Genomic DNA, 26,808 nt, shown 5'->3' on the forward strand with positions numbered 1-26,808 from the left:
TGGAACGGTCCCACGCTCCGGGGACCACCCCGGGGCGCAAAGCGGTGCCAGGCTCTGTGTGAGGCTCTCTGCAGGCTCTCGGGCTGCTGCCGTAGGTTGCCCAAAATCCCCAGGCTAAATCAGTGGCCCGTGTTCTGGGGACACCATCTGTCCTCAGCCCACAGCCTCAGCAGGGAAGGGCGAGCTGGGGACCCACACGGCCTCCTCAGCACCATCCGGGGCAGCTGGTGGCTGCAGGTTGCTGCAGCAGAAGCAGCGCCACAGCAGCCAGCCAGGAGAAGCATCTCAGTGGGCTTGGGGTCCTGGGTTTGGCACAAATCTTGTGCCAAACACATCCAGGGTGACCCGTCAAACGTCATGCAGAGCTGAGAGGTAGGACAGAACCTCCACCGTCAGCAAAAGTCCTGTGGGAGGTTATTTCCCCACTGGCCCCAGCGTCACTCCTTCTCTTTCTATTCTGCAAAAAAAGGTCAAATCTGCTTTCAGCCGTTTTCCATCAACCTGTGGGTGCGTTTGCCACTGCCCAAGCCCTGTGGGGCTTCAACGGGGGGCTGGAGTTGGAAGTTTCAGACTGTCTTGTGTGTGGGACCAGGGAGCCCTGGGTGTGGGGGGGTCTCTGCCGAGGTGCTGCCAGAGCTTTGCTCCCTTTCTCATCGCCGCTGCTGGGTGTGACAAGCAGGTTTGCTCATGGGCTGTCTCTGCTCATCGTGGCTTTTTGATGAACGGCTGAGCAGAAGCACAGAGCACAGATTTGGATTTGCTCTTAGGGGGGCACTGGAAGGCTGCTGCCTGCTCAGGTGCTCCCCAGAAGTAAAAAAAGAGAATGTTGCAGACTTTGTTTGGGGGGGGAAAGAAGAGAATGAATCAAAAGGTGTGGATGGGTTTTGCTAAATGCAAGTGGAGAAGGTTGTTAGGAATGACAACGGGACTCACAAGGGGGCTGAAGGGAGAAGTGACTTCTCTGTGGGGTGGCTGATGGTGACCTCTGAGAAGGTTACGTAGGGAAATGGTCTTGGTGCTGCGGTGCGGGGTGGGTGTTGGCAGGGAAAGAGCCTGGAGCAAACACGTGAGTGAGAAGTGAGTGAACTGGAGAGCACCTAGCTAGAAATGCCTCCCAGGGCAGGAGGCAGAGCATGAGGGAAAGGAGAGGGCAGGGAAGAGCTCGGTGTTGAATACGTGTGGAAGTGGTTGGAGTGGGGGTGATCAGTGTGGAGGTGATGGGAGCGGGGCTGATGGCATGGGGCTGGTTGGAGTGGGGTGGCCAGACTGGAAGCAACTGGTGTGGAGGTGGTGGGAGTAGAGTGACCAGGTGGGAGGTGGTGGGAATAGAAGGCAAAGGCTCTGTCAGGGGGTTGGTGCTGCCCAGGCGAGGGGAGAAGCTGCGCTGCAGGGGACCCTCCGAAGCACAGGCAGGAGCAAAGCACAGCGGTGCTGAGCCAGCAAATGCCTGGAGTGTCCCAGGTCCTCCAGCAACCCCCTTCCTGCACTGCGGAGCATGCTGCTGCCCTTTCAGCGTCTTCATCTCCGTGAGGAGGAGGAGGTGATCCCGTCAGATCAGCTGGACACAGGGTTCTGCCCCCCATGGTCCTGCCCTGCTGGGGAAGGGGCCGCCTTGGGAAGGGAGCCCCAGCTCTGCCGCCACATGGGCGATGCGGCCATGCGCGGCGATGGGCCGTGCGAGCGCTGTGCCTGCTTGGGGTCCTCCCGGACCTGGTGGACGGTAACACACAAACCGAGATGCGAAGCACATCCTCGTGTCAGGCGGCTGGCGAGGGGCCCAGGGGCCCCATGGTGTTCCAAAGGTGGTACCTCTGCATTAGGAGCTTTTCTTTATTATAAAGGCTGGCTGTGGGTGTCAGGGGTCCAGGGCTCGTTGCATGCATGCCAGGGGCAGGTGCGCTGCAGCTGGTTTTTACAGGGTCCCGACCAGCAGTGCTGAGAGCCTGAACCAGTTACGAGACCTCGTTAAGCGCCGAGATCAGCATGCATGGGACCCCAGGGTAGCTTTTACTGCTCCATGCGCTGGGGGTCCGCCAGACACCCCTGCCTGTGACTTGAGCCCGAAAACCTCCGCCTGCCCTGCACAGTCACCCTGTGCTGCTTGCCGGGTATTTGGGGAACTGGGAGCCCTGTGTGCTGCTGGCAGAGGGGCGCAGGCTGGAGGGCAAACGTGGGGGGCTGAGAACCCAGCCGCAGTGCTCTGAGGGCTCGCAAGTGTGTCAAAGCAGAAAAATGTGCTGGGAACAGCTTTGCCCTCCCTCTCTTTTGCTCCTCCTGTGCACGTCGAGCGAGGCCAAGTCCTGGTGCAGGCAGGGAGTGCTGCGCCGGGGTGGGCAGGGAGGTTTTTGGAGGGTGCTGAGAACTGTCTGGCTCGTGGCAGGCGGAGTGCAGGCTGGCAGGGAGCCCTGCCTGCTCCCCCCTGCTCCATGGTGGAGGGCTGGAAGGATGGATCCAGCTCTGCGGCTTTTTCTGGGGTGGGGGGGATTGTGGAGAGCAGGTCTGGGGGCAGTTGGACTCATCTGTGGAGCAGGGCTGGAGGGAATTGAAATCCTCAGGTGCAGGGAAGTCCCTGCAGCGCATGGTGAGGAGCATGACAGCAGTTTTGATTTTAGCAGAATTTAAGCTTCTGCTTCAAAATGAAAGTATCCAGCCCCCCTGGCTGCAGGGGGCACAAACCTTCAGCACATCCCAACTGCCGCCACCCAGCCGAGGGGACAGATCCAGCACCCATGGCTGTGTCCAGGGCAGGGGACCAGCCGCTGGACCGTGCTGGAGCTGGTTTCTCTGCCTGGGCTTTCCCCACCTTCAACCAATCCATCCCACAGCCCGAGGGTCTGCCTGCTGGGATGTGCTGCCGGAGGGATGGACAGACAGACAGACATCCTGCGGGAGGGATCTGGGGGGGCAGAAGGTGCGTCCATGGCCGCTCCCCCAAGGGCCCATGTTTGCGATGGGGTGGCTGGTTCGCTGGCGCACGGGTGGGTGCTGTGAACGCGTTGTTGCCTCCCTGCCATGCCGGGCTCCCTTCCATGCCGGCCACAGCCAAGCCGGCAGCAATGCCGCTTCCAGCAGCAGCTGCCCGGGACCCCCGGCCCACCCGCACTCGGCCCCGGGGAGCCCGGCTGGCAGCACAGCCCCGCTCTGCTGCCCTTTGGGGGGCTCAGCCTAGGGAGGAGCCCCCCACCCCGGCAGTGAGCTCAGCCTGGAGATGAGCCCATCCTGGGAGGGAGATGAGCCCCACCGTGGGGGTGAGCCCAGCCTGGGGGCTAATCCCACCCTCAAGGCTAATCTCGGGCGAGCTGCCGACCCCAGCCTGGGTGTCAAACCCCGACGGGGTGCTGAGCCCAGCTGAGCTAAATCAGGGTGCTGAGTTAAACGTGGGTGCTGAGCCCAGCTGGAGCAACAAGCCCAGCCTGGGTGCTGAGCCCCACTTGGGGCTGAGCCCTGCCAGACCCAGGCTGGAAGCAGGCTGCTGTGCCTGGCACAGGGGGTGGGCAGGGACCCTCCCCGGCTGCCCAGGACCCTCCCCGCTGCCCGAGCCCCTGGGCAGGGGGCACCGTGCCCCGGGCAGCGCAGCCGCATAATGCCCGGCTTGTTCTGCGGGCTGGGAGCGCAGCCCGCCCCTCCTCCAGCCCGTTCCCAGCCTATTCTACCTTGTGTGTAGGAACTGGTTTTTCTTCCTGGGCTATTGTTTCCGCTGGATTGGTTAGATTGCTCCAGGCCTTGCTCAGATTTCCTTTCTCACGCTTTTTTTTTTTTTTTTTTTTTTTTTTTTCTTTCCCCCTTATATTCCCGTTTTCTGCTGCAGTTTCTATTGTCGCCCCAATTAAAGCAGCAGGAGCTGCCCGGCGGGATTTGGGGGGGGGGGGGGGGGGGGGTGTCTTACCTCCTCCCAGCTTTGCCCCAGTCCTTGCTGCCCCAGGACAAGGGGCCAGGCTCCAAAATCATGTTGCCGTGCTGGGGAGCCTGCGCCCGCCTGGGTCGGGTAAGGCAGTCTCTGCCCTGGACAACCTGCAAGCTACACAAGCTCCTTGGGCTCAGGCTGCTCAAATTTCCATTTTTCTGCAGCTATGTCCATTAAATCAATTTTTTTTGCTTTAGTAAATAAAAAGCGACGGGTCTGGTGCAGCCCTGCGGTCTTAGGCACTGGCTCCCGCAGAACACGGTGCAAGCTGTGAGCCGCAGGGTGGGATTGCGGGGGTTACCCCCACCCCTGGCACGGATTTAAGGCCAGGCTTGAAGAGGGACACCTGCCTGTGGCTGCTGACCTGGGGGTGGCACGTTGAGGATGGGGTGGGGGGGGAGGCTGTGCTGCCTCTCTGGAGGGTTAGCTGTGATGAAGTGTGCACGGTCTCAGTGCGGCTGGAGGAGAGGGGAGCCTGGTCTGCAGAGACCTGTGCCCGGAGAGCATGGCTCTGCTGCCCAGCTCCTGCCCTCCTGCCACACCACGGACCAGGCAGTGGGGCAGGCAGGATGTCCCACTGCCCCGGAAGATGCTGGTCTCTACCAAGAGGTCTGGCACCCCGGTGGGGAAAGGCAGGTAGCGCCCAGATGGTATCTGGCTCCAGATGGGGAAGGTAGCGCATCCCCGGGGGGGGGGCCTCCGCATTGCACTGCGGGCAGAGTTGGGTTCCCAGATAAAAATAGAAGCTGAAACATGAGCCCAACTTCCCCAGCTGCTGCCATCACCACCCAGCTCTGCCTCTGCCCCCACACCGGCACCCCTCTCACCAGCCCAGGCACCCCTGGGACTCCCTGGAGAGGGCGGTGGAGGAGGCAGTGAGGATGCGGGTGAGGATGCTCATGGACCAGATGGCTGGGGAGGAGCAGGGTCATGCAGCCAACTGGCCTCGGCCACTTGTACTGGGCTGAGAACTGCTCTGGGGAAAAGCAGAGCTCTCAGAGCACAGCTTCCAGCCAGGCACGGCTTGGAGGGGTCAGTGCAGAGCAAGGGGAGAAATGCCCCGACATACATTGCGCAGATGGCCCCAGGGCCCCAACCAGAGGAGGGACTGCTGCCAGGGAAATCCAGAAGGAGTAAGACTAGGGGTAGCTGTGGCTTCATACGTAATAAGGAGCATTTTCTAAAGCTTGTTTAGCACCAGGAGTGGAGGACGGAGCCCCTGGTACGGCTGCGTGTCCAGCTGGGAGGAAGGTGCAGCAACGGAGCTGAGGCTTTGCAGGCTGTGCTGGGTTTTTCGGGACTTGGGTCAGGCAGGAAACAGCTTCCAGCATGGCCAGCTTGCATTTGGGTAGCAAAGAGCAGTGCCACCCCCGACTGTTAGTGATCTGAGTGTTGGACTCATCTACACGAAGAACAGCTTTGGTCCCTTGCAGTTTCCAGGGCTCTGACTCCCATGGTCAGAAAATCCATCTCTGTGACCCTTTCCATTTCTGATGCTCCTGAAGGTCTGGGGGATGTTTGGTACCCAGATTTCCACCTGCCTTTTAGTTTTTCCGTGAAATCCTTTCGAATAGGAGCTGGCAGGACATGGCCCTTGCTCTGTTTCCAGTGCTGGGGCGATTTCAGAGTTCAGGTTGGGTCGTTTTTTCCAGCCCTTGGGTTCACCAGCTTCCAGCATCCCCCGGCCAGGAGCTGAGCTCTCACCTCCAGCTGGATAAAACTCACTAGCTTGATGGAGAGGCGTAGCAATGAGCTGCATTGCAGGGAGCTGGGCAAGTTAACCCTTTCCCTGCTGCGGCACAGGCTCCCTTGGGATGGCTCAGGAGCAGACCGGCATGGGAGTTGTGTGCCTTGGTGCACCCTGCACCCTACAGGGTGCAGGTTTGCACACCCAGGAGGGGTTATCCCTCACCTCGGAGGTGGGTATGAAGCACATTTTTGCAGGCAGGAGAGCAGGGTGCTGGCACAGGGCTGGAGCAACAGAGGCACAGGCAGTCGGGCAAGGAGGAGGGTGGGAAGGGACAGCTCGCCCCCTGGCCCCCAGCAGCTCCTGGCACAGAGCTCACCCTAAAACGAGGGCTCCAGGGATGCTGCATAGCCTCATTATAAGGCAGTTATTACTGGTTTGGCTTCGTTATTAAACTTGTTGTAAGCGCTGGGAGTCTGTCCCAGAGCAGCACCCCGCCGTGCTGGGTGCTGTATAAACAGGGCTTGCGGCTACGGTGAAGGTTGGGTCAAGGGTGCTGTGGCAGCCCCAGTGTTTTGGAGGGGCTCAGCCCCCACCTCCGCAGATCACAGCCCAGCTGGGAGGAAAAATGAGCAAGTGAGACTTGAGACGGCCGACAGGCAGCTGGAGGAGACAGGGATCCAAGGAGAGCATGTGTGTGGTGAGATGGGGGGATTGAGCATCTTTTTTTTTTTTTTTCCCCCTGGGAAATTCAGCTTTGCATGTGGATTTAGGTGTAATGTTGGGTGAGATTCTCATCACTGCAAAGGCCTTGAGGTACCAAAAAAGGGCTTTCAGTGTCACTGACGATTAGGTGCCGACTACCCAAGGCAGCGTGACAGCGAGGCGGCAGTGGGATGGAGTTTGTGGTTAGGGACCTGCAGCCGTCTGCGCAGCACTCGAGGGAGCACCTGTGTGCCGAGAGGAGCAAAAAGCAGAGATCACAAACCCCTGGTGCTGTCCCTGCCAGATGCTGAGCCCAGCCCTGGCAGCCTCCACGTGTTATCCAGGGATGTCCTTGTGCTTCTCCTCTCCTCCCATCCCTGTCTTTCTCCAGGGGAGGTGACATACACACACCCAACCCAAAAACTGCATCTCTCATGCTTGGAGCAGGTGAAGATGGCAAGGGGGGATGCCCCAACAAGGAGCCAGAGGGGGCTGGGGTGCCCACAGAGCCCCCTGGGCTCCATCACCTCTGACCTCCTGTTCTTGCTTCCTCCCCAATTTTGACAGCAGCTGAGCTCCGCTAATCTGCCCGTTTCAGCACCCGTGGTTCGTGCTCCCAGACAAGGGAGGCCCTTCTAGCTGTCAGGTGAGCCTTTCCCAGAGCTTATGCAAATGATACTAATTAAAGGCATTCTTATCTGTTCAATTTCCCACACCTTTTGCCTCCGAGGGGGATAGAAAACTTCATGTTTTAACTCCGTATTTCGTGGCAGTCGGAAGGACTGCCTAGGGAAAGCGTTGGGAAATGCAGCGGGTCACTCCTGATGAGAAGAGCTGGCTTATGCAAGTGTTGAAACACTTTATTATGCATGAGAAACCTTCCAGAAACGGATGACTAATAGCAAAGCGGGAGCAGAGAAAGCAGTGGGAACGGAGTACCAGGCTGGCATGGGATCCCATGTCATCTTACCAGCTTAGCAGGGTTGGGCTAGGTCAGCACTTGCCTAAGAGACCTCTCAGAGTACCTGGCTGGCAATGAGGGAAGTGATGTTAATGATTCAATAAACAGAGCCTTTCCTTCTTTGTGAACCAAAACGCCCCGTACAATGCCAGGAACCCACCGGCAGCCCCGTATTTCCACCAGCAGCACGTTACTTAGGTTGGAAGGCCGTAAAAATACCAGCGCTCATTGTGCAGGCAGGTCTGGTGGAGGATGCATGGGCTGCTTTCCCGTGTGGGACCATCATGGTCCATCACAGCACAGCTGTTGGCAGACAGAGCTGCCCATGTTTTGGTGGCTGCTCAAGGCTGTTGTGTGCACCAAGAGCCGTTGCTCCTTGGCAGGACTGGGCTAATCCACCTGTGCATCTTATCTGCTACTTGGGTGAGTTTGCTGATACCCAAGGACAGAAGTTAGACCATTTGTAAGTCAGCAGGAGCCACAATGTGCACCTTTATGGTTCCCCAGTAGTGGAGATAAGAAGGTCAATGAGAAAAACTCTTGGCATGACGGGGAAGGGAAAGAGCCCGGTCAGCTGCTTTCTGAAAATCCCCTTGGAGGTGTGGCTGTTGCAGGGGCTCACTGATGCTCTGCGCCTAGAGCTGGCCTTTGCACCGCAGGGTGTGGGAGGCTCTGGTGGGTTGAATTGCTGAGGTTTCTGCTCTTTGTGCAAGGACCTTGAAGGCACTGCAGGGCAGAGAGCAATCTGGCCCACAGCGCTGCAGGAGGAAGAGGAGTGTCTGAAGGTCAAAGGAGGAGCTGGAGACTTCGGAAAAGTGTGCGAAAACATACACGTGGGCAGATGAGCGTGGTCAGCTCCTGACTTCTGTCTGGAATTTGCCACACTGTTACCTGGTTTTCTTTCACTGTCCTTCCCACCATCTCCCTGCTTTCTGGGCGCTCTCTGCTTGGGTGATGGGCAGGAGGTATGCTGGGGGCAGACCTGTCTATCTACCCTGGGCTTGGAGGCTGCACATGGGCAACCTGTGCTGGGGAGATAGCTGGCTGAGTCTGAGCATCCCGCATGCCCATTCTAAGGATGTCTCTAGTCTTGATAAATCTGTGAAAGAAACTCTTGGATGCTCAAGGACTGTGCTTTCACAACTGAAATGAGAGTTGCACCCTCCATCCAGAGGAGTGGCCCTTTCACCAGGTGATATCCATCTCTGAGAGAGGGAAAGAAAGGGATGAGGGTAGGTGGTGTGTAGGAAAGGAGATATCACTCCAGGTGGCTGGTGAATAGTCCTGTGATATGGCGAGCAGAAGACGCCCAAAGAATTGTCCTGACATGAGCTGCCCTGAATTGCCCCAAAGAGTTCACGCCGGGCACTGTTGTCCTTTACAGCTGATTTTGATACACTGAGGATTTCCCAAGCCAGAAGCTCTCCAGGCAGAGGGTTGTGTCTCACCGGTAAAACCCCTGCCAAGGAGATCCCTCAGTGACGCTGGCCCGTGACGTTTGTCAGCAGAGCAGGCGGAAGGAATCCTGCGAGCCCAGGGACCATTTTGAGGATGGCTCCTCCAGGCAGAGCTCAGCATCACCGAGGTGATTCTTGGAGCACTTTGGAGGTGCAGCTTTCAGAGGTGGCAGAGGAAGGAGCAAAACTGACTCCACTGCTGTCTGAATTGCTCATCATTCCCCTGTGTTGGGCACCAGCCATCGTCTTTGGCCAAGCCCACACTGACTCCTGGGGCCCTTTTTGAGTCCCAGAAGGTTTGGCTCCTGTTGTCTGCTGGACTCAAGTTTTCTTCAAGCTTCTTGGCTTGCTGGGTGGAGGCCCAGACAGGGGATGGGATGCTGAGATGGCCCCAGAGCTCCAGGCTGAAGCATCCAGTCCCTCGAGTCCCGGGAGGTTTGTGCGTCACTGCTGGTGAAATCCCCACCCAGCAGGGCTGGGAGAGGCAGGGATCATCCTAAACAAAAACAAGCCACCGGCTGGGCTTCCAGTGTTGCAAAACGACGTTTCACCTGCCTTGTCCTCCTTGGCCACGCAGGCAGGGAGAGCCTCGCTGCACGGCAGCTGCCTGCTCGGCCGGGGTGACTCAGGCTGCTGGGGCTGGGGACAAATGCCTTGCCAGGCTTGGGGACCGGATCTCCTCCAGCTCTCCTGCTGCGACGTCACAGCCACATGTGACATCACAGTCCTGGTGCAATGACGTCACTTCTAATCCCTGTGTCACAGCTCTCGGTGGTGACATCACAGAGCAGGCTGGGCTGCGGAGTGTTCTGGGTGCGCAGGCGCCAGGTCCCAGGGCAGGAGCACGGGGGTGACGGTGCAGCAACAGCATCAGGACACCCGGATGGGCCCAGGGAGAGGGAACAACAGTGAGGGACCACAGCGGGGACCACAGCTTTATCCGAGCTGGGTCACACCTGACCCTCACCCTTGATGTGGACACGCGAGCAGAGCCCAGGGAGGCAGGGGAGGTGTCGCAGCCGTCCCCCGCTGCCCAGAGAGCCTGAATTTCACACCAGCCTCTCCAGCCCTCCTGCCAAGGGAGCAGCCGGCACGGGGGGATCGGAGCGGGGCTGTGCCCGGCTGGCTGCACGTGTGCCGTGCGGGGGCACCCGGCACCTGCCCGCAAAGGGGCTGATTCACACGAGGCGCTGGAAGCCAGGCTGCCCCGTGGGAAAGCGCGCCCGCCATGGCTCCCGAGCACCGGGATTGCTTCAGCGGGGGTGCAGCCAAGATCCATTTCACAGAGGGCAGAGCAGATCTAGGCTGGGATTTACCAGTGACTAAGCGTGTGCTGGCAAGGGCTGCCCTAGCGTGAGAAAGGCAGTGCTGCTCCTCCTCCGAGGTGTGCCCGCTGCCGTGCGGGACCCCCAGCCCTCGGGGGCACAGGGGCACCCCACTGCGCGACAGGAGCACGGGCCGGGCGGTGCTGTGAGGTCTGTGGGGGCTGCAGCCACCCAGCCCCCTCCTCCCAAGTTGAACTCCCCCCTTTTCTCCCCCTTGGCCCTGCACTTACGCTGGCCATGTGGACGGACAGGACCGCTGAGACACTGCAGCTCCGCACATCACCCCCAGGGCAGGGCTGGGGCGTGGGGCAGAAGCTGCCACCCACACCCCGAGCCAGGCGCAGGGGCTGGGGGGGGACACCCCGAGATGTTGCAGGAGAGAACCCTTTGCTGTCAGGTCATAGCCCCTGCTCACAGCAGTTGCACCCCCCCAGGCAGGGTTCCCAGGTGCTGCCATCTCCTGCTGCCTCACAGCCACAAAAATTTTTGCCTTTACGTCCGCCCCACATCGTGGCAGCCATGAGTAATCCTGCCACAATGGATCTGGGGAGACCAAACCTTCCCAAGGGGGAACAACCCATCCCTTCCCCAGCAGAGAGGTTCCCCACTTCCCTACCCCTAAAACAAAAGCAAGACCCATGCAAAAAAGCTGCCTCACATCCCTGGGTAGTGACAATAAGATGCAGGAGGCTGTGGGGACCCATGTCCCCAGGCAGGAGCCAAGCATCGAGCCCAAGGCCACCACCAGCCCCTGCACAGCAGCCACTCAGCCCGGTCTGTCGGGGTGGCAGGCTGCCCTTCTGGCTTCATCTCTTCTGGCTCGTTTTGGCAAGGCATTAAAAAAAAATTAATTGCAATTTTTTATTACGGCTAATTGGCGCTGCTGCTAAGTGGCTTATCTGGCTCCTGAGCCCGCCTTTGGGAAGCTGAGGGTGGCCAAGGCCTGGAAGCTGGGGAGATGGCACGAGGCGCGGAGCCTCACAGCAAGCATCTGGCAATGCGTGGGAAATGCCAGGCTACCCCTGGGCTGCTGGGGCACACCTGGCCCAGGGCGGTGGATTGCCCCTAGCTTGCAATGATGAGGAGTTTTAGAGAAGCAGAGAAATTTGCCTTAGGTTGCTCCACGCACCCAAGTGGGAGCCAGGAGCCCGTGCCCGGCACACTGGCACCGCTGCCCCATCACCGTGGCGTGCTCCAGGCTGCCAAGGTTGGGCACTCAGGTGGCTTTGGTATTTGTGAGAGAGGGGAGATGAGCCTGTGCCCCCACAGGGTGCATCTCCGTATGCCTGGAGGGAAGGGCTGGGGAGGAGGGTGCTGTTTGCCCCTTGGGCCCCCGCTGTACCCATCCTGGGTGGCAGCTCAGTGGCCAGGTGGTTTGGGACCTCTCCCGGTGTCTCTGACACCCCGGGGCAGCCAGTGCTGCTGCCGTGCCTGGGAGATACCGTCCCACGTCTGTCCCACTGCCAGGCTCCGCACCCTCCTCCAGCAAGCAGCCCCCTCTCCTGTCGTCACTGTCAAGGGGAGTGGGGCCAGCCTGGGCAGAGCTTGGCACACGTCGTCCCTGGGAGCTGCCTGTCACCTCTGCCTGCTTGTTGCAATCCCACAAATGGCAGCAGGGACCCTGTGAGCCACACAGGGGCTTTGGATGCCTGCCAGCGTGGTGACACTTGTGGCTGCAGGTACAGCCTGCGCAGGCTGGGACATCTTCGAGCCTCAAAGGGACCATCCTGTCCCACAGCATCAGCACTGACTCCACCGTCAGAGCTGGCAGGGAGCAGAGTGGAGCGTAGCTCTGCTGGGCAGCACCGTCAGGGTCCGTCCCACGACTGCAGGTGACAACCACCCTAAAAGGGGAGCCTGTTCTCCTTCCCTGCTCATCACTGGATCCATCCATCCTCTTCTTCCCTTTTTCTCAGCCATCTTTCAGGATGGGTCTGGCCCAGCTGATGATGGGCTGCTGCTGCAGGCACAGCTGAGGCGGTGCAGAGCTGAGGGAGATGGGGGCAAAGGTATGAAAAGGAGCCAGGTGAGCTCCAGTTCTCATTAGCCAGACAGCTGAAGCCTGAGGAGATCAGATCTGATGGTTCGGGTGGGTTCTGCAGGTTGCAGCGTAACCCTCCCTCACAGGAGGCTGGCAGTGAACTCCTCCAACGTGGCAGCTCCTTTCTGATCAGGTAACTCCAGCGGGTGATCTGAGCTTTGCAGAAATTCAGGTTCACTCAAATACGATTATCTTTCTGCTTCCCTGGGCTTTCACCCAGCTTCATTTCCCTGAGTTTGAATGTGAGAGTGAGGAGGGTGCTTTGCCCTGCTCGGGGCAGGCTGAACCCCCACTCGCCCTCTGTGCGAGCAAGGAGGCGGGCTGGGGAGCCGGAGCATCCCACGGGGGTCTGACCCATATTTGCATGAGTAGGGGTTGCTTGATGCTTGCTGTGCAAATCGGGGGATTGCTGCAAAATTCCTTTCTAAAGGTGATGCAGCACCTTCCACACGTCATTTGGGTGTTTTCAAGATCGCACCTTGTCCACCTCTGCCTGTCTGTGCTGCTGCTCCATGGGGCTGGAGCACCGTGACTTCAGGGACCTGAGCCCAGGCATCCTTTGATGGCCACATCATGCCCAGGCTGGGGAGCGTGTGCTGGTTTTGTGGAGGCTGCTGGTGGAAATAACTTCTTCCTGCTGCAGGGCAGAGCCGGGACATGGTGGCGAGCTCATTTTCAAACAAATCATCCTCCCCCCATCCTCCTTCAGGCAGCTGTGTGGGAAGAAGGGGCATCGTGGCACCTTGCCGTGAACCCAGCGCCGCCGCAGCTAGCACACCGCAAACCGGCAGAGCTGCTGCAGCCCCGCGCCGGTGCCCGGTCAGGAGGTGGAAAAACCTTTCTGGTTTCAACAGGCTTTGGAGCAAGGCCCCAGGCAGGGAACTTGTTCTGCTCGGTGAAGTTATGCACCTCTCTCCCTGCTTGCCTTGGGTGCAGCGTGCTCGAAATGCTCCGCAAGCAGAAAACAGCCGCTACAAACAAATAGCTGATGAAAGGTGTTGTAGCACATCCCAGCTCCCGTCGAAGCAGGGAGGGGGAGAGGAGAGGAAAGCTGTCAGGGAGCCGGCTGCAGTGCTCCTACGGAGATTTAGTGCCAGTGGCTCCTGGGCAAGAGCGCTCAGCTGCACCCTGGGCTCAGCCTGAGGCACCTGTTAGTGGGTGCTCCTCGGTCGTGGGGTTTGGGGAGCTCCTTGGGGGGGGGTTTGGCTCCCTAGGGGCCAGCACCTGGCACGTGCAGGCACTTGGAGATCTCTCTGGGTGCGTTTTGGCAAACCAAAGGTGGGGTAGAAACTGTGACTCGGTGTTTGCGGTGCTGTGGCAGAGCGGGGCCAAGCAGAGCCAGCTGAGATGCCAGGGCATTTCGGGGGCCGCAGCCATCCTCCACAGCTTCTGAGGCGATAGGGATCAAATCTTGAAGCCACGGCCCAGACTTTGGGTGCCTGCTTGATGTTTCAAGGCATCCTCAGTTACTGGTGGTTTCTGGCATTGGGTAGGGCTGGGGAGCGAGGAGCGGTGGGGTGGGCAGCGGTACCAGCAGCCTGGCGCAGGGACATGGCTAAGCCCTGTAACGATGGAGTGCCTTTGGAAAAGGAGTTCTTGTGGCTTGTGAGCCCCAACAGTGTGTCTGGTCATGTTGTGCACCCCCATCCCTTGGTGGGACAGGCTTCGCCCAAGTTTCCCCCTGCATGGAGGCTGCCCAGGCTCTGCCAGGGGTGCCCAGTGCTGTGTGCCCAGGCAGGCAGGAGATGCCCAGGGAGCACGGCCGCTGCCTCACCAACCTCCCCCTCTTTCTTCTTCCAGGTGTGCAACTGCGACAAGTACCTGAAGGTCTCAAGAGAGAGGATGAGGCAGCTGGTGGAGGGCAGCAGGCAGGCACTGGGGGACGGCAGCACAGGTAAGTGGGTGGGCACTGGTGGCTGGGCGTGACGCTCCAACCGGGACCCCCTCCCTGCGCTCCCACCTGGGACTCGCTGCCCTGGGCAGAGTGGGACCGTCAGAGGGGGAATGGGGTCCCCTGCCGCCAACCTGCCCTGGGGTGCAGACTCCCAGAGCTCTTCCAAGTCTGCTTGGTGCCTGGTTGAGCTTGTGCACGCCAAGCACAGCTCCCAGCCATTTACCCCGGCTGCCCGGTACTGCCCTGTGAGGCATGGGATTGCCCAGCCTGGGGTGGTTTGGTGACATGCCAGCAGTGGCTTAAGTGACAGCCTAAGGCCATCGCTGCCTGACATGGAAAACTCAGCTTGGGCTGCAAAATGCCTCCTGGGTGGCGCTGCTAATGGTGCCTTTCTCACCTGCATGGTGCCTCTTAAACTAGGTCAGGCTGCCGGAGGAGTGAGTCAGTGCCGCCGGCCCGGAGAGGCTGCAGCAGGCTCGGGGCACAAGAAAGCTCCTCCATGCCCTGCCCTGAACTGCGCTGACACCCCCCTCCCCCCCCCCATGCTCCTCCCTGCAGGGACCCATGTTTTGGTGGTGAGTGACACCCACCACAGGCACACCAGGATGAAAGCGTGCCCCTCTCACTGCTCTGACCCAGCCTGGGCTCTGCCACTGGCCCTCGCACGCGTTGCTTGCCGTGCCTCAGTTTCCCCATCTGCTTGGTAGGAGAGAGCGGTGCGACACGGCAGCTACCTGGCTCACCCAGCTGGCTGTGGCTTTGCTGGGAACAGCACATGTGGCTCTGGGGATGAAGGACGTGGTGGGGCGGCTTTTCCCATGGTGCCGGCAGCCTGGGAGCACCGTGCTTCCCAAAAGGCCAGGGCATCCTCCCCAGTGGTTTCTCTGGTGAGGACACTTGCTCTGTGTGTGTACCCAGCGACCAGCTGGGCCTGTTCAGCCAGTTTTGGAGTATGGGAAATAGAAATGCTGTGGTTTGCGTTCAGCCGTGTGAGCGGTTTCCCCTTCCCTCTTTGGGACGGGGATGATGGAGCTGGGCAGGTCTCACACAGCACCATTGCTCCTCCACGCAGGCTTTATAGGCTCCACCTCGTTCTACCCTTTACACCGTGCCTGTAACGCCCCATGTCCCCATCGTGCCACGCAGCCTCTCGCTGGGACCACAGGCCCCTGGAGGTGTGGGGAAGGAGCCCTCTCTGCTGGGCAAGGTGGGAGCCCTGTGCCAGCCACGGTGGGCGTGATCTTGTCGGGGAGCATCCTCCAACGTGGAGCGGTCAGGGACTGAAGATGCCACAACAGCCTCAGAGGGTTGGTGTTTTGCTGCAACAGAGCCATAAAATAGAAGCTGTGATGCCTGGGCAGGAAGTGAAGACCCCTGGGGACTTGCCAGGGGGGTCCCCTGTGCCCCAGGACTCTGGCCACCCTGGGTTTTCCAGTTCTATTTAGATTCTGCTGGGGGCTGCTGGGATTGTGAGCATCAGCATGAGCTCAAGTAGGTTGTTCCCACAACGTCCCACTTTGGGTCAAGTTTTGTGGAAGAGAAACAAGGGAAGGGTGTGATGACAATGTCCTGCCGTCACTTGGTGGTGACAGTGGTGGCGGTGGGATGGGATGGGCAGCCAGAGAAGTGGGTTCAGAAGGAAAATCTCAGTCATTCCCCAGTTTCCTTCTGGAGGGGGCTGGTGGCAGGGACCTGCTCTGCCCTCCGCCGTGGCCCAACATGTGGCATGGAGAGCTCAGCACCCAGAGCCCCCAGCTGCTTGCCCGCACTGGGACTGGCCCCTGATCCATGACTCCAGCCCAGGCTGTGCCATCTCGTTCATGGCACTGCACGTGGATTAACGCCGAGAGCCCCGGCCAGATGCTGCTGCTTGGCAAGAAAATGCCTTTTCCCCATTCCTACTTCCAGGGGAGGAGAGACCCTCCTCGGGGAGGGGGCTTCAGGTCTCTGACGAGGAGCAGGCAGGTGCAGCAGCAGCCGCCGTGGGTGCTGGGGCACCCATCAGCTGCAGATGGGTATGGATCCTGCAGGACCAGCCCTTGACAGAAGTCTGCAGCTGCCCAGGTGCTCCCGAGTCCCAGGGTCCAGCTGCAGACAGCCTGGAGCTGCTCACGTTTTGGCTGCAAAAGTCAAGCCAGTGCTGCTCCGTTTGGCTCCAGGATTTTTATGGCAGGGCTTCCAAGTGATGAAAGGCAAATTATTCATCCTGTAATAGCTCCCTCCAACTTAGACCTAGGACTTTCCCAGGTTTTAAGGAACATTTTCCCTGACACAGCCACATTTTCCCTGCATGAGGGCTTTGATGGAAGTGGTGGAAGCAGTCTCAAGCCTGTACAGCTTTGCCCCATGATGCCTTTTTCCCAGTGGGATGCTCTGGGCAGCTCGGGGTGCCTGGAGCAGACTGGGAGCGGGGCAGAGAGAGGCAGCAGTGCTGTGGGTCACCATGTAGCACAGGCAAGACCTTGCTGGAGGCCATTGGCAGCGTGTGGGCTCCCAAATGACCCAGGGGGGTGGGATGTGTCACAGGCTCTCATCTGGCCAGGGGAAGCTTCTTGCTTAGTCAGTGTGGTAAAACCAGCTGGCACAGGGCCCCGGTGTTCGGGGGGTGCTCTGCCAGATGAAATCTGGACCCTGGGAAAGGCGAGGATGTAGCACATTTGATCTGGTTAGGATTTGCCAAACAGAAAAGGCTGCTTTAATCGTAAAATCATCACTTGCCATCTGAAACATTTTACAAAAAATGAGAACAACTGGTCCTGCTTTCCTTTGGGCCTGCTCCATGCTGGAGAGAGGTGGAGGAGCAGGCACAGTGGCCAGGGGTGCTCAGGGACCCCAGTGCAGCACCCTGGGGAGCCCCAGGCTGGGTGAGCATCCTCCTTGACCAGCTGCCAAAGCTGGTACTTGAGACCCGCGAGATCTGCACTACCCATCTTCTCCAGCGTCGCAATGTGCAGGTGCAGGATAAGCCCCGGGCAGCCCCGTGGGCGCTGGGGGAGCAGACAGGACACCCCTGCGCTGGGCAGCAGGATGCTGTGAGGCTGGCAGGGCTCTGAGCCGCCCAGCTGGGGCACCCACCTTGCCCTCACTGGCCCGAGGGGTGACTCAGGGTTTCTTTCCCTTCCTAGCCCTCAGCTCCTTGCGAGCCTGTGTGAAAGCGGGCAGAGGCAGCGCGTGGGCAGGCGGCGGGATGAGCTGCAAGACAACAGTGCAGGGAAGGCTGTGCAGTGGCTCCGAGCAGGGGTGACACCAGGATAGTACTGGGTCCCTCCACTATGGCCACTGCACTGGGACAGTGAGGACATGGGCTGGTGAGTCCTGTTTCCCCTAGCCAGGGCCTCTGATGCACAGTGGAAGGAGGCTGCAGCACATCCAAAGCCTTAAGGCTGGATGCCGGTTTTTTTCCTGCTGTGCTTCCCTGACCTGCAGCATTTGGCTTTGCTGTGAGCATCAGTCCCAGGAGCACTCTCACACCCATGGAGCAGCCCTTGCACGCTCGCTGCCTCACACCAGAGCCAGCATGCAGGAGTGGCCAAGGCACCCCAGATGTCCCAGGCTGCTCTGCACGCTGCTGCAGGGAAGGGGACGGGTCCCCGAGGGGCTGCACCCATGGATCCAGGAGCTTTCCAGCCTCCTTCACCCTCAGACCAGGCAACCCCATGCATTCAGGCTCTCTTCCCTCTGGGACACAGCGTGGTGATGGGGTCATGCTCCTGCCTATCCCCAGCTGCAGCGCAGGGCTGGGACCAGGAGCTGTGGTGGTGAGACAAACCAGAAACACCCGCCGGGCTTGGCTGGGTTGCACTCCGCTAGCTCCCCCGCTCCAGAAGTACAAAATTGTTTGCTCATATGAGAAACCACTGCCGGGCTGGGAAGCTGGTGACATTTTTGTGGCTGTGGGTTTGCAGAGCTCTGTGTGTACCCGCTGACGGTGGTGTCATGCTGGATGCCCCCCGGGGAAGGAGCTAGGGGCCGCCTGGAGCTCCTGCCCAGCGCCGGGCACAGGAGCCAGCAGGGTTTTCTCCCACAGCGGCATAGGGAGATGGTAGGAACTGAAGGTGCCTCTTGCCTTGAGCTTATCCTCCCTCCTCCGCCCTGGGAACATCTTAAGATCGTGGCCGGGCTGCTGCAGCACAGGTTGCACAATCCCGGGTCCTTTGTCCTTTGCTTATGTGTCTTATCAAGGAGGAAAAGATAACCAGGCATCTTCGGTGCCCTGCAATCCAGTGCGTTTCTCAGGCTTGTAACTCCTCTTATCAGGTTCAATCTCTTGCCACGGCAAGGTTTCCCATGCACCTTTGTACTCCAAGAATGCTCCCAGGTCTGCTTTCAGCCTTGTGCAAAGCCTTTACGATGTGCGCTTTCTCCAAAACACCTAAGCCTTAATTGCCTAATTACGGACGAGTCTCCCGTGTGTGTGGTTGCGATGACAGCTGGGTGCGGCTGCCGGGCTGGGAGAAGGGCTCTCAGCTTGCACAAGCCGTGCCAGACCCGGGTGCCTCTCGGGAGGCAGCAGGAGGCTGTGGTTCCCGCTGCGGAGCCATGGGGCGAGTGCCAGGTCCCCGCCTGAGCCAGCCGGGACAAGCACCCAGCTCCTGGCCCCAAGGGCTTGGTCTCAGCTGAGGTGACACAGAGGGACCTGGGCTAGAAACGAGGCCTGGGGGGTAGGATTTTGTGCAGAAGTACCTGGCCCCCTCCCCTGCCCCCCCGGCAGTTTGGGTTACCCAATAGTGCCCTGACACTGAGACCCCACGGGTGCCCAGGTGCACAGGGATGGGATGTTCCAGCCAAATCAGGGCTGTGTGGTCTGGGAAAGGGGAATGGGCACAGGTTCAAAGGGTGCTTGCCCCGATCCTGCTCTGTCCCAGTTTCCCAGGCCCTGCTGTGCCCCTGATCCTGCAGTGCGGGGGTCCCAGTGTAGTCCCAGAAATGCTGACTGAGGACTCCTATGTTGCATCCCACGGAACAGGCTGTAGAGACTGCAGGTCACCAGTGTCACCATCACATTAGCCTTTCGGTTTGGCCCCTGCACCGCTAAGGGCCTCTCCGTGGGCAGGGGAAGGCGCCCATCCCCCTGCCCTGACTCACACCCTTCCTGCTGGGCGCAGCCCCCCAGTCCATGCGCAGGACCTCACGGCGGAGCACACGGAGCTGCAGCTCCTGTCCCATCCCGGCCTTCCTTGGGGTCTTTGGGACAAGTCGCTTTGCCCGCCAGAGGCCCCTGTCGCAATAGCTGCCATGCAGGGCTCATGTGGGACCATCACTGGAGTGGTGGCCGTGGGGTCCCTGGATGCTGCTCTGTGTCCCCCGGGGTGAAGGTACCATTTATTTTCAGGCACCAGGAGCCATGCAGAGCTCCAGGGTGTGAGATGTGGCTTGGGCATGGGTCTTCCCACTTGGGGCCAGTGGCTGTGGGCTGAAGGAAGGGGATCCCTCCCGGGCTGGGGGGGCTCCTGCTGCACCTCATCTCACGGAGCAAGGGGTGCGTGGCAGTGGCTGGGGCATGAAGCAGGGCTGCTGCAGAGGTGACAAGTACATCTCTTGGGCTGCAGAGGTGGCTTCCCACCGCTGAGGGTGGCCTTGCTTAGCCCAAGGAGGAACCTGATGCAGAAATAAGCAGAATTGGGGTCCTGCGGCACCCCCTTTCCCCTCTACACGGCAGCACTTGCTGGGTGGTGAGATGTGTCAGTAGGTGGGAACAGCAGGGATGTTAATTCCTACGGGTGAGCAGGGTGGGCAGGAGCTGGCGGTGTGAGTGGGCAGCACGTGCGAGGGCAGGGTACAGCTGCAGCTCGTGGGGAGGGCAGGAGGAGACAGCTCTGTGCTGAGCAGGGCTGCCGGGTCAGGGACGGTGCCACGGGATGGGGACGGTCCTTGTTGCCCGTGGGGCTCTGTGGCACTAACACATGTGGGTGCTCAACCCCAGGGTGCTGGGGGGGGGACTGCAGGGCTCAGCCCTCCCATCAGGCTCTGTCATCCGCAGGATGACCCGGGCAAGAGGGGGAGAGGTGAGGGAGAGGCAAAAGAGCTTTTTATTTTCAAGATGTTTTATAATGGGATTATTAGTTCCCAAGAGGTGTTTCAAATTGATTCGGTAAGGAATCGCTTTCATTTCTCCTCCGCAGAGATGCGGTGGGAATCCAGCCTTTGGTGCGAACCATTGCAGAGCTCTAGATGCCGCAGATCCGAAAAACTCCCAGCGTGTTGGAAGGATGCGCGGCTCCCCTCAGCCCTGTGCGCCCCACATGTGCCTTTTGCCCTGTCTCGGGTGTGACTCCGTGGTGTGCAGCATCCAGGCGAACCAGGCTGCAGCCCCGCGGGAGCAGCACCTCAAAAGGGAGAAAAAAAACCCAAAACGACCCTCCTTGAAAAAAATCCCCCCTTTTCCCTAAGGAAAACCCCCTTTTTCTGGGGGATCTGACCTTTTCCCAGCACAGGTTTCACTGCGTGCCCAGCTGGCACGCTGTGCCTTGCGCCCAGTGGCCCTTTCACCGCAGCGGCAAGGGAAGCGCAGGCATCTTCAAAAGCCCTGGAAAGAATTTGGTGGGAGGGGGAGAAGGGGTTTTACAAGCTCCCATTCAAAAATGGTCACTTTGAAGTGATGTAGCATTTTCAACCCTTTGAAGACCCACAATTAGGAGGGGGCTGGTGCAAGCGAAAGGCAAAACTACTGAGTGACTATCCCGGGCTTTCTTTCCCTGGGCTTTTAAGGGATGAACTTTTCCTCCCTGCCTGCCTTTTTCTCACGAGCCCAGGGGGGTGGGATTGGAGTGTTTGGGGGAGTTTTGGTTTGTTTCACCACCACCCCCCATGCAAGGAAGGCGGGGGTCTGCTGTTGGCGTTGCCCACCGGCAGCAGCAGGGCAGCTGATGGAGCGTGTCGGAAGGGAGAGCAAATTGCCTGGGATTCCAGCAGGCGCATCGAGTGTCTGTGCCCTGGCGCTGGCAGGGCTTGGGTGCTGCAGGATTGGGCCAGGGAATCTTTTAGGCTCCATAATGGGGAAAGGTGTTGGCCATCAGTGCTGGCTGCTGGTAGTGTTGTTTCGGTTGGATTTGAAAGTCCCAACCCAGGTAGATGTCCCTCCTGTCGGGGTCCTGGAGGCAGGTGCAGAGGTCTGGTGCTTGAGAGCAGGCACGATGAATAGAAAAGGGAGAAAAAAGGCAGATGTGTGTCCACGTGTTAGAAACAGAAGAAAAGCAAGTGGCGGCCCAGGGTTATGCGGGTAGCCTGTGGTCTGTGTGCTTGAAGGCTCATCCTGCAGCTTGGGCTCCTCAGCCAGTCCCTGTGTGCCCATGCTCAGGCCACCCTGTGCCATCGTGTAGCACAGAGCAGAGGGAGGCAGGAATGGGGTGAGGGCAGAAGCCCTGCCTCCTGCCCTGGGGATCTGCCACCCACTGATGAGCTCTGTCCCAGAGGAGCCCCTGGGAGGGGTCTTCTCCTCCGCATCCCTGCTCCAGCTGGCCGAGGGATCTCCTGAGAGCAGCCCAGATGCTTCACCATAGGCCAGAAATTGGAGAAAATGGGAAATTGAGGTCACTGTTTTTACTCTGAGAATGGATGCTATTGTCCCAAGCAGATGCAGAGGGTGAAAGAAAGGCCCATCTGTGAGCGGGGGGCTGCAGGGCACTTGCCCAGGGCACAGTGATGGTGAGCCCAGCTCTGGTCCAGTGGCTGGGACTGCGCTTGGGGCCGCTTCCCCCTTGTGTAGTGACAGCAGTCCCCAAACTTGTGACACTGCTGGGCTACGTGGTGATCCAGGGCTGATCTGCAAAACCACCCTGAGAACATCTCTAGTGAAAGCCTTGGCCCTGAGTGTGGCAGTTTGTCTGCTGGGAACAGGGGGTGACCACGTCCCAGTAGCTTGGGCTGGTCATCTCCTCTGGGGAGGTGTGACATGTCTTGGGGACTGTGGGGAGCCCCTCTGAACCGGGGGCTGATGTGAGCTGAGCCTCTTGCACCTCTCCCAGGCTGTGGCTCTTTCTGCTCCTGCAGTGGCAAGTCGAGGCCCTGCTGGGCAACTGTGGGGTGGCTCTGCCAAGGTGAGGTGGCCGTTTCAGGGCTGTCCTCAGCCTTGCTTTCCCCCACGATAATCCCCAGCATGTCCCAGTTCCTGACAGCATTGGGATGCTAGGAAGAGCCAGCCAGGAATGCTGGTGTCCCTCTCCATCACAGCTGGCTCCTGACAAGGTTCCCTCTGATCCTCAAAAGGGGCAGGCTGGATGCCCCAGAGGTGCTGCTGGAGTGATGCAGGATGCCTTTTGTTGTCTTAATGGATGCCCGGGCAGGACAAGCCCCCCCTGCCAAAAATGAGTCATCCCACAGCAATGACTGCGGCGGTGTCCCTGGCTGCCAGGCGTCCTGATGGATGGGAGGTAGCTCAGCCCTCGGCTTCCGCCACCCGGATCCAGCCACCTGCCGTGCCCCAGCCGCGGGCGGTGAGAGCTCCCGAGCTGCCAAAGATGCTGTGGGGTTTGTGCTGGCCGGGGCGTGTGGGGCACAGCCCCACATCGCACCCCACTGTGCCCCTTGCCTGGGTTCTGTGGTGGGAGGTGGATGTCACGCGTAGCCCAGCGCCCAGTGTCCTTGGGAAGGCCAGGAGAGCTGTGGATATCATGAGCAGTGCAGACAGCTTTTAGTGGTGGGGTTTTAATTAAAGCAGCAGTAAGGGCTCCCCTTGCTGTTTGCTTGCACTGTAACGTAGCCTGGGGGCAGGGGGCACAGCACATCTCGGAGAGCAGCCTTGCCCCACCTGTCACAGGGAGGTAAAACCATTGCACCCAGTAGAGCAGCAGCACTGGTGCAGTTACCCAGACTGGAATAGCCCCCGGGACCATGGCAGACCCCGCTGCTGCCCAGGCAGAGGAGGTGTGGGAAGCACCGGGCAGCTGCTGGGGAGCAGGAGGCTGCCCAGGTGCCATGCTCAGGGCAGGCAGTTGGTGGATGCTGGTGGCCACCTCCTCCCAGATTCATGGGATGCTCGTCCCTGGGGACGCAGGGCAGCGCCTGGACTCCCCGCAGGGATAACAGGCCCCTCACAAGGGTCGTTCAAGTAACTGAGCACAGACTCCCCTCATCACACCAATGGCTGATGGTTTATTTGCTGTCTCCTCTCCCCTCAGGCAGCCTGGTGAGGTGTGAGGAGAATCCCAGCCGGAGCTGCGATGCTGCCGTGCCAGCCTGTGACGCAGCCCAGCCTGGCTGCAGCCCGCACAGGGAGCGGCTGGAGGAGCCAGAGCAGCACAGGGCGGCAGCGGTGCTGGTGGGGGGCACGGTCCTGCAGGTCGCTGCCATCCCCCCAGGGGTGCTGGACAAAGCTGACCTCACAGACTTCTACTGCTGCACCTGCTGTGGGAAGGTGTTTTGGGAAGGGTCCCATTTTGGACGTGTTGTCTCCCAGTTTCAGGATGTTCTTGTCACTACCAGGGATGAGCAGAGCATCTACGAGCTGAGCTGAGGTGGGGCACGGGGGCTCCACAGCGAGGTGAGGACCACAGCGGGGACACTCTCCAGTGAACCTCAGCAGATTTTTGGCCATGGGTTTGTGGTGTGAGGTTGGAAGTGAGGGGCTGTTGTTTCGGGGTCCGCTGTGCTGATGGTTTGTGACAGCCCGAAAAGACATGGAGATCCTTATTAAATCAGAGGTGGCTGGGGAATGGACCCTTTGCTTTATTTCTGCCTGCCTCCAGGCTGGGCATGGCCAGAGGGTGACAGAGCTCTCCGAAATGCCACCCAGGCAGTGCCAACCCCATGGCACCTATCAGGCCCTGGCACCCTCGCCCCAGTGCCCCGCTGCTGGGTCGCTCGTGTTGGGGAGCCAGGAGCTGCATCCCCAACAGCAGCAAGGGGGAGAGAGCATCTCCGGTGCCCAGAGTGCTCCCCAGCCTGTGGGACACGTGCCATGCCATGACCCATCCCCAGCATCCCTGCTCATCCTGGTCCTGCTCTCCCCGCAGCTCTCCCGGCATTCCTTGGAGGCAATGGGTGGGCACAGGCGTGGCGGTCTGGGGGGCCTCTGGGTGCACCACAGTGCTCACCGGCACCCACATCACCCCATGCTGGAGCTGGGAATGCCCCAGCCGACCAGACCGGTCTGGGCAGGGGTCCCATGGGTGGCAAAGCTGCCTGCCAGCCCAGCAGGTGAGCAGCACCTGCCTGCCCGCCTCCCCCCAGATGGGTCCATCAAGGCGCCCCCATGCCCAAGGTGTGTAGTCCCACCATTGCCAGGATCCAGGGTTCCCAGCGGGACCAGCCGGCATCCAGAGGAGGCTGCACGGACCGATGGGGGGGGCAGGTGACGTGAGGAGCCCAGCCAGGTTGGTCCTGCAGCTCCAGGCACTGCCGTCTGATGCCTCCCTGTCCAGGAACAGGCTTCAACCACTCCACCCTGCAACTGGGGAGCATTTGCAAAATTCCTTCTCTAATCCCGGTTAACTGCCAGGCCCTGATGTTATTGCTGAGAGGGCCCGAGGGGCTCTTGGCTGAAGTGTGACATTTACGGGCCAGCAGAATGCCTGCCCAGGCAGCTTACGCTGCAATGCGAGACTCCCTTTCCCTCTCCAAGAGCTCCTGCCAACATGGTGCCGGGGGGCTCCTTCCCTGCCCTCAGGGACATCTCACCCCCCAGGCTCAGCCCTTTGCCAGCTTTTTCTGCTTTAAACATTCCTCTTTCCGCAAGCTTCTGCCCAGGCATTAGTACAAGTGACCCTGAAAGGTGACCATCCCACACTGTGCCCGTAACGGTCCCTGCTGAGTCCTGGCCATAGGCACAACTCCCTGGTGACACTTTCCACGGTCACAGTATGCTCTTCTGTCCTCATTTCCACCAAAAGGTGGCAGAGGACGCCTGTCCCCATCTCTGTCCCCATCTCTGTCCCCATCTCCTTCACAGCCCTGCCAGGGCCCCCTGCCTGCCCCTTGTTTGCTGCTGTAGAGCCCTGTTTCTTTCAAGTGGAGGCATAAAAATAATGTCACCTCCTTCACTGGCGATGAACAAAGACGAGGAGGATGCCAGCAGCACCGCAGCGGCAGAGCTGTCACCGCAGCAGCACGCACCACTGGCCCTGCGTGTGCTTAAAGGTAAGGATCCATTTTAGCAGGGCAGAGGTGCTGAGCCTGGTCCTTTCCCATCAGGGCACACTGAGGGGTGCATCTGGCCCTGGCCAGAAGCAGCTACGAGGATCTGTGTTTCCCGAGGGGTGGGGGGTGGGGGGGATTTTCCCTCCTTCCCTGCACTTAGCTTGGCAGAGCTTGGGGAGAAAGCCTCCTCCATGGTTGAGCATCACCATCATCATCACCGCAGTGTCTGCCGGACAACGGTCATGCCCCAGCACTCTGCTTGCGGAGCCGCTGTGGTGCGGTGGTTAGTGTTTTGACACTGGCTGCTGCAGATTGGTCTTAAACCCACCGTTCCTCTCCTCCTAGTCTGGTTTTGGGGGGCCGCAAAGCAAAGCCTCACTGATGATGCCCCAGCCAGAGGTGGCCGTGCCCAGCACAGTACAGCCCCTGCGCACGGAGGACTCGGGGACCACATCTCCTGCTGCCAGGGCTGTGGCTGCATGGGGGTGCTGGGTCTGGGGGGATTTCCCAGGGGGATCTCTGAACCCATGCCACCTCTGCCCATGGTGGAGGGCTGGCAGGTTCTGTGCTTTCCGCAGAGTCACTGCCAGGGACGGTCACATCTCTCCCCTCTAATCCCCTGTCCCCAGGGTGGGCTCTCGCCCCGGGGAGCCCTGTTGCCCAGCTTCCCAGGGGCTGGTGGCCATTCGTCCTCCCAGGCCAGTGGGGGCAAGGTGCTGGAGCTCGGCACCCAGAAACAGTCTAAGCAAAACCTTCCTGCCCCACCGCCTTCATCACCGCCTTCCCCATCTCTCTTGGCTTACCCTGGAGATGGCTCTGCTTCTTCCAGAGACGGGCAGAAGAAAAAGAGGGATTTTCCCACTTGGCTGGAGGCTCCTGGAGCCCAGCACACCTTCCTGCACGCACATTGACACCTCCAGCCATGGGGGTTATTCCTCCTAGTGGGATTAAAATGCCTTCTGCTGGGCTCGCCCTCAGTGGCCATAATTTTTCCATCAATTCTTTCTGTTTCTCTCCTCAGTTGTTCTCATTTTTTGCATATGACATGAAGGAATTGTGTTTCAAGTCCTGGTTTTCCAGCCCTGCGCTCTCTCTAGGTGTTTGTCTCTAGGAAAGCACATTTTTTTCTTAATTCCCTATTTATCTCAAATGGGAATTTCCTCTTTGCTTTTACCCCCAGGTCGTTTTTATCATATTTGTGGTGTAACAGTTTGGGGCAAGACAGTGACAGCAGGAAGAAGGGGATTAAATTGAGTTCTGCTAAACTGGCATTGTTAAATGTACCTGTAGGCCTTCTGGTGCTGGAAAACTGGTACATGGAGGGACCAAATATCCCCTTTGTGGGTGATGATACAGTCAGTTGGAGACACAGACCCAGGTTTTACATGCCCTGGGCCAAGCTCAACCATCTTTGGGCCACAGTTACCTCGTCCTGGGCCATCAGGATGAGCTCCAGTATTGAATCCGGTGTTGGTGCAGGGCTTTGGTGCTCGGAAGTTGCACCCATGATAACACGTTTTCTGCCTCTATGTCATGGGTAGATGTTTAAAAGTTGTCCTCTATTCCTAATGGCAGCATCAGAAGCAAGCACCTTCCTTCTGAGCAGCTGAAGTCCCTTCATCCTGAGTCATCTGTGGTGCTGTGACAGTGGCTTTGCTTGGACGTGCAGTCTCAGCACTATGGACCGTAGCATATGTCTTCTCATCCATTAGTGCCCAGCTCTGATGCTCTCCATCTTTCCATCCCTCCACCCCTCCCCAT

The 26,808-nt window shown here is 59.5% G+C and overlaps 1 protein-coding gene across 2 annotated transcripts in view; it reads left to right on the top strand.

Annotated features, from left to right (window-relative positions):
• Window positions 1–23,615, top strand: part of EXD3 (exonuclease 3'-5' domain containing 3) — a 290,758-nt gene extending 267,143 nt beyond the window's left edge. For both annotated transcript variants that reach the window (XM_040606942.1, XM_040606943.1), the window contains exons 21-22: window positions 13,881–13,974; window positions 23,091–23,615. In XM_040606942.1, the coding sequence (XP_040462876.1) occupies window positions 13,881–13,974; window positions 23,091–23,425 (429 nt within the window). In that variant the 3' untranslated portion in view covers window positions 23,426–23,615. The remainder of the gene's footprint in view (window positions 1–13,880; window positions 13,975–23,090) is intronic.
• The last annotated feature ends 3,193 nt before the right edge of the window (window positions 23,616–26,808 follow it).

This window comes from Falco naumanni, chromosome 9 (genome assembly GCF_017639655.2).
Source record: "Falco naumanni isolate bFalNau1 chromosome 9, bFalNau1.pat, whole genome shotgun sequence".
Lineage (NCBI taxonomy): Eukaryota > Metazoa > Chordata > Aves > Falconiformes > Falconidae > Falco > Falco naumanni.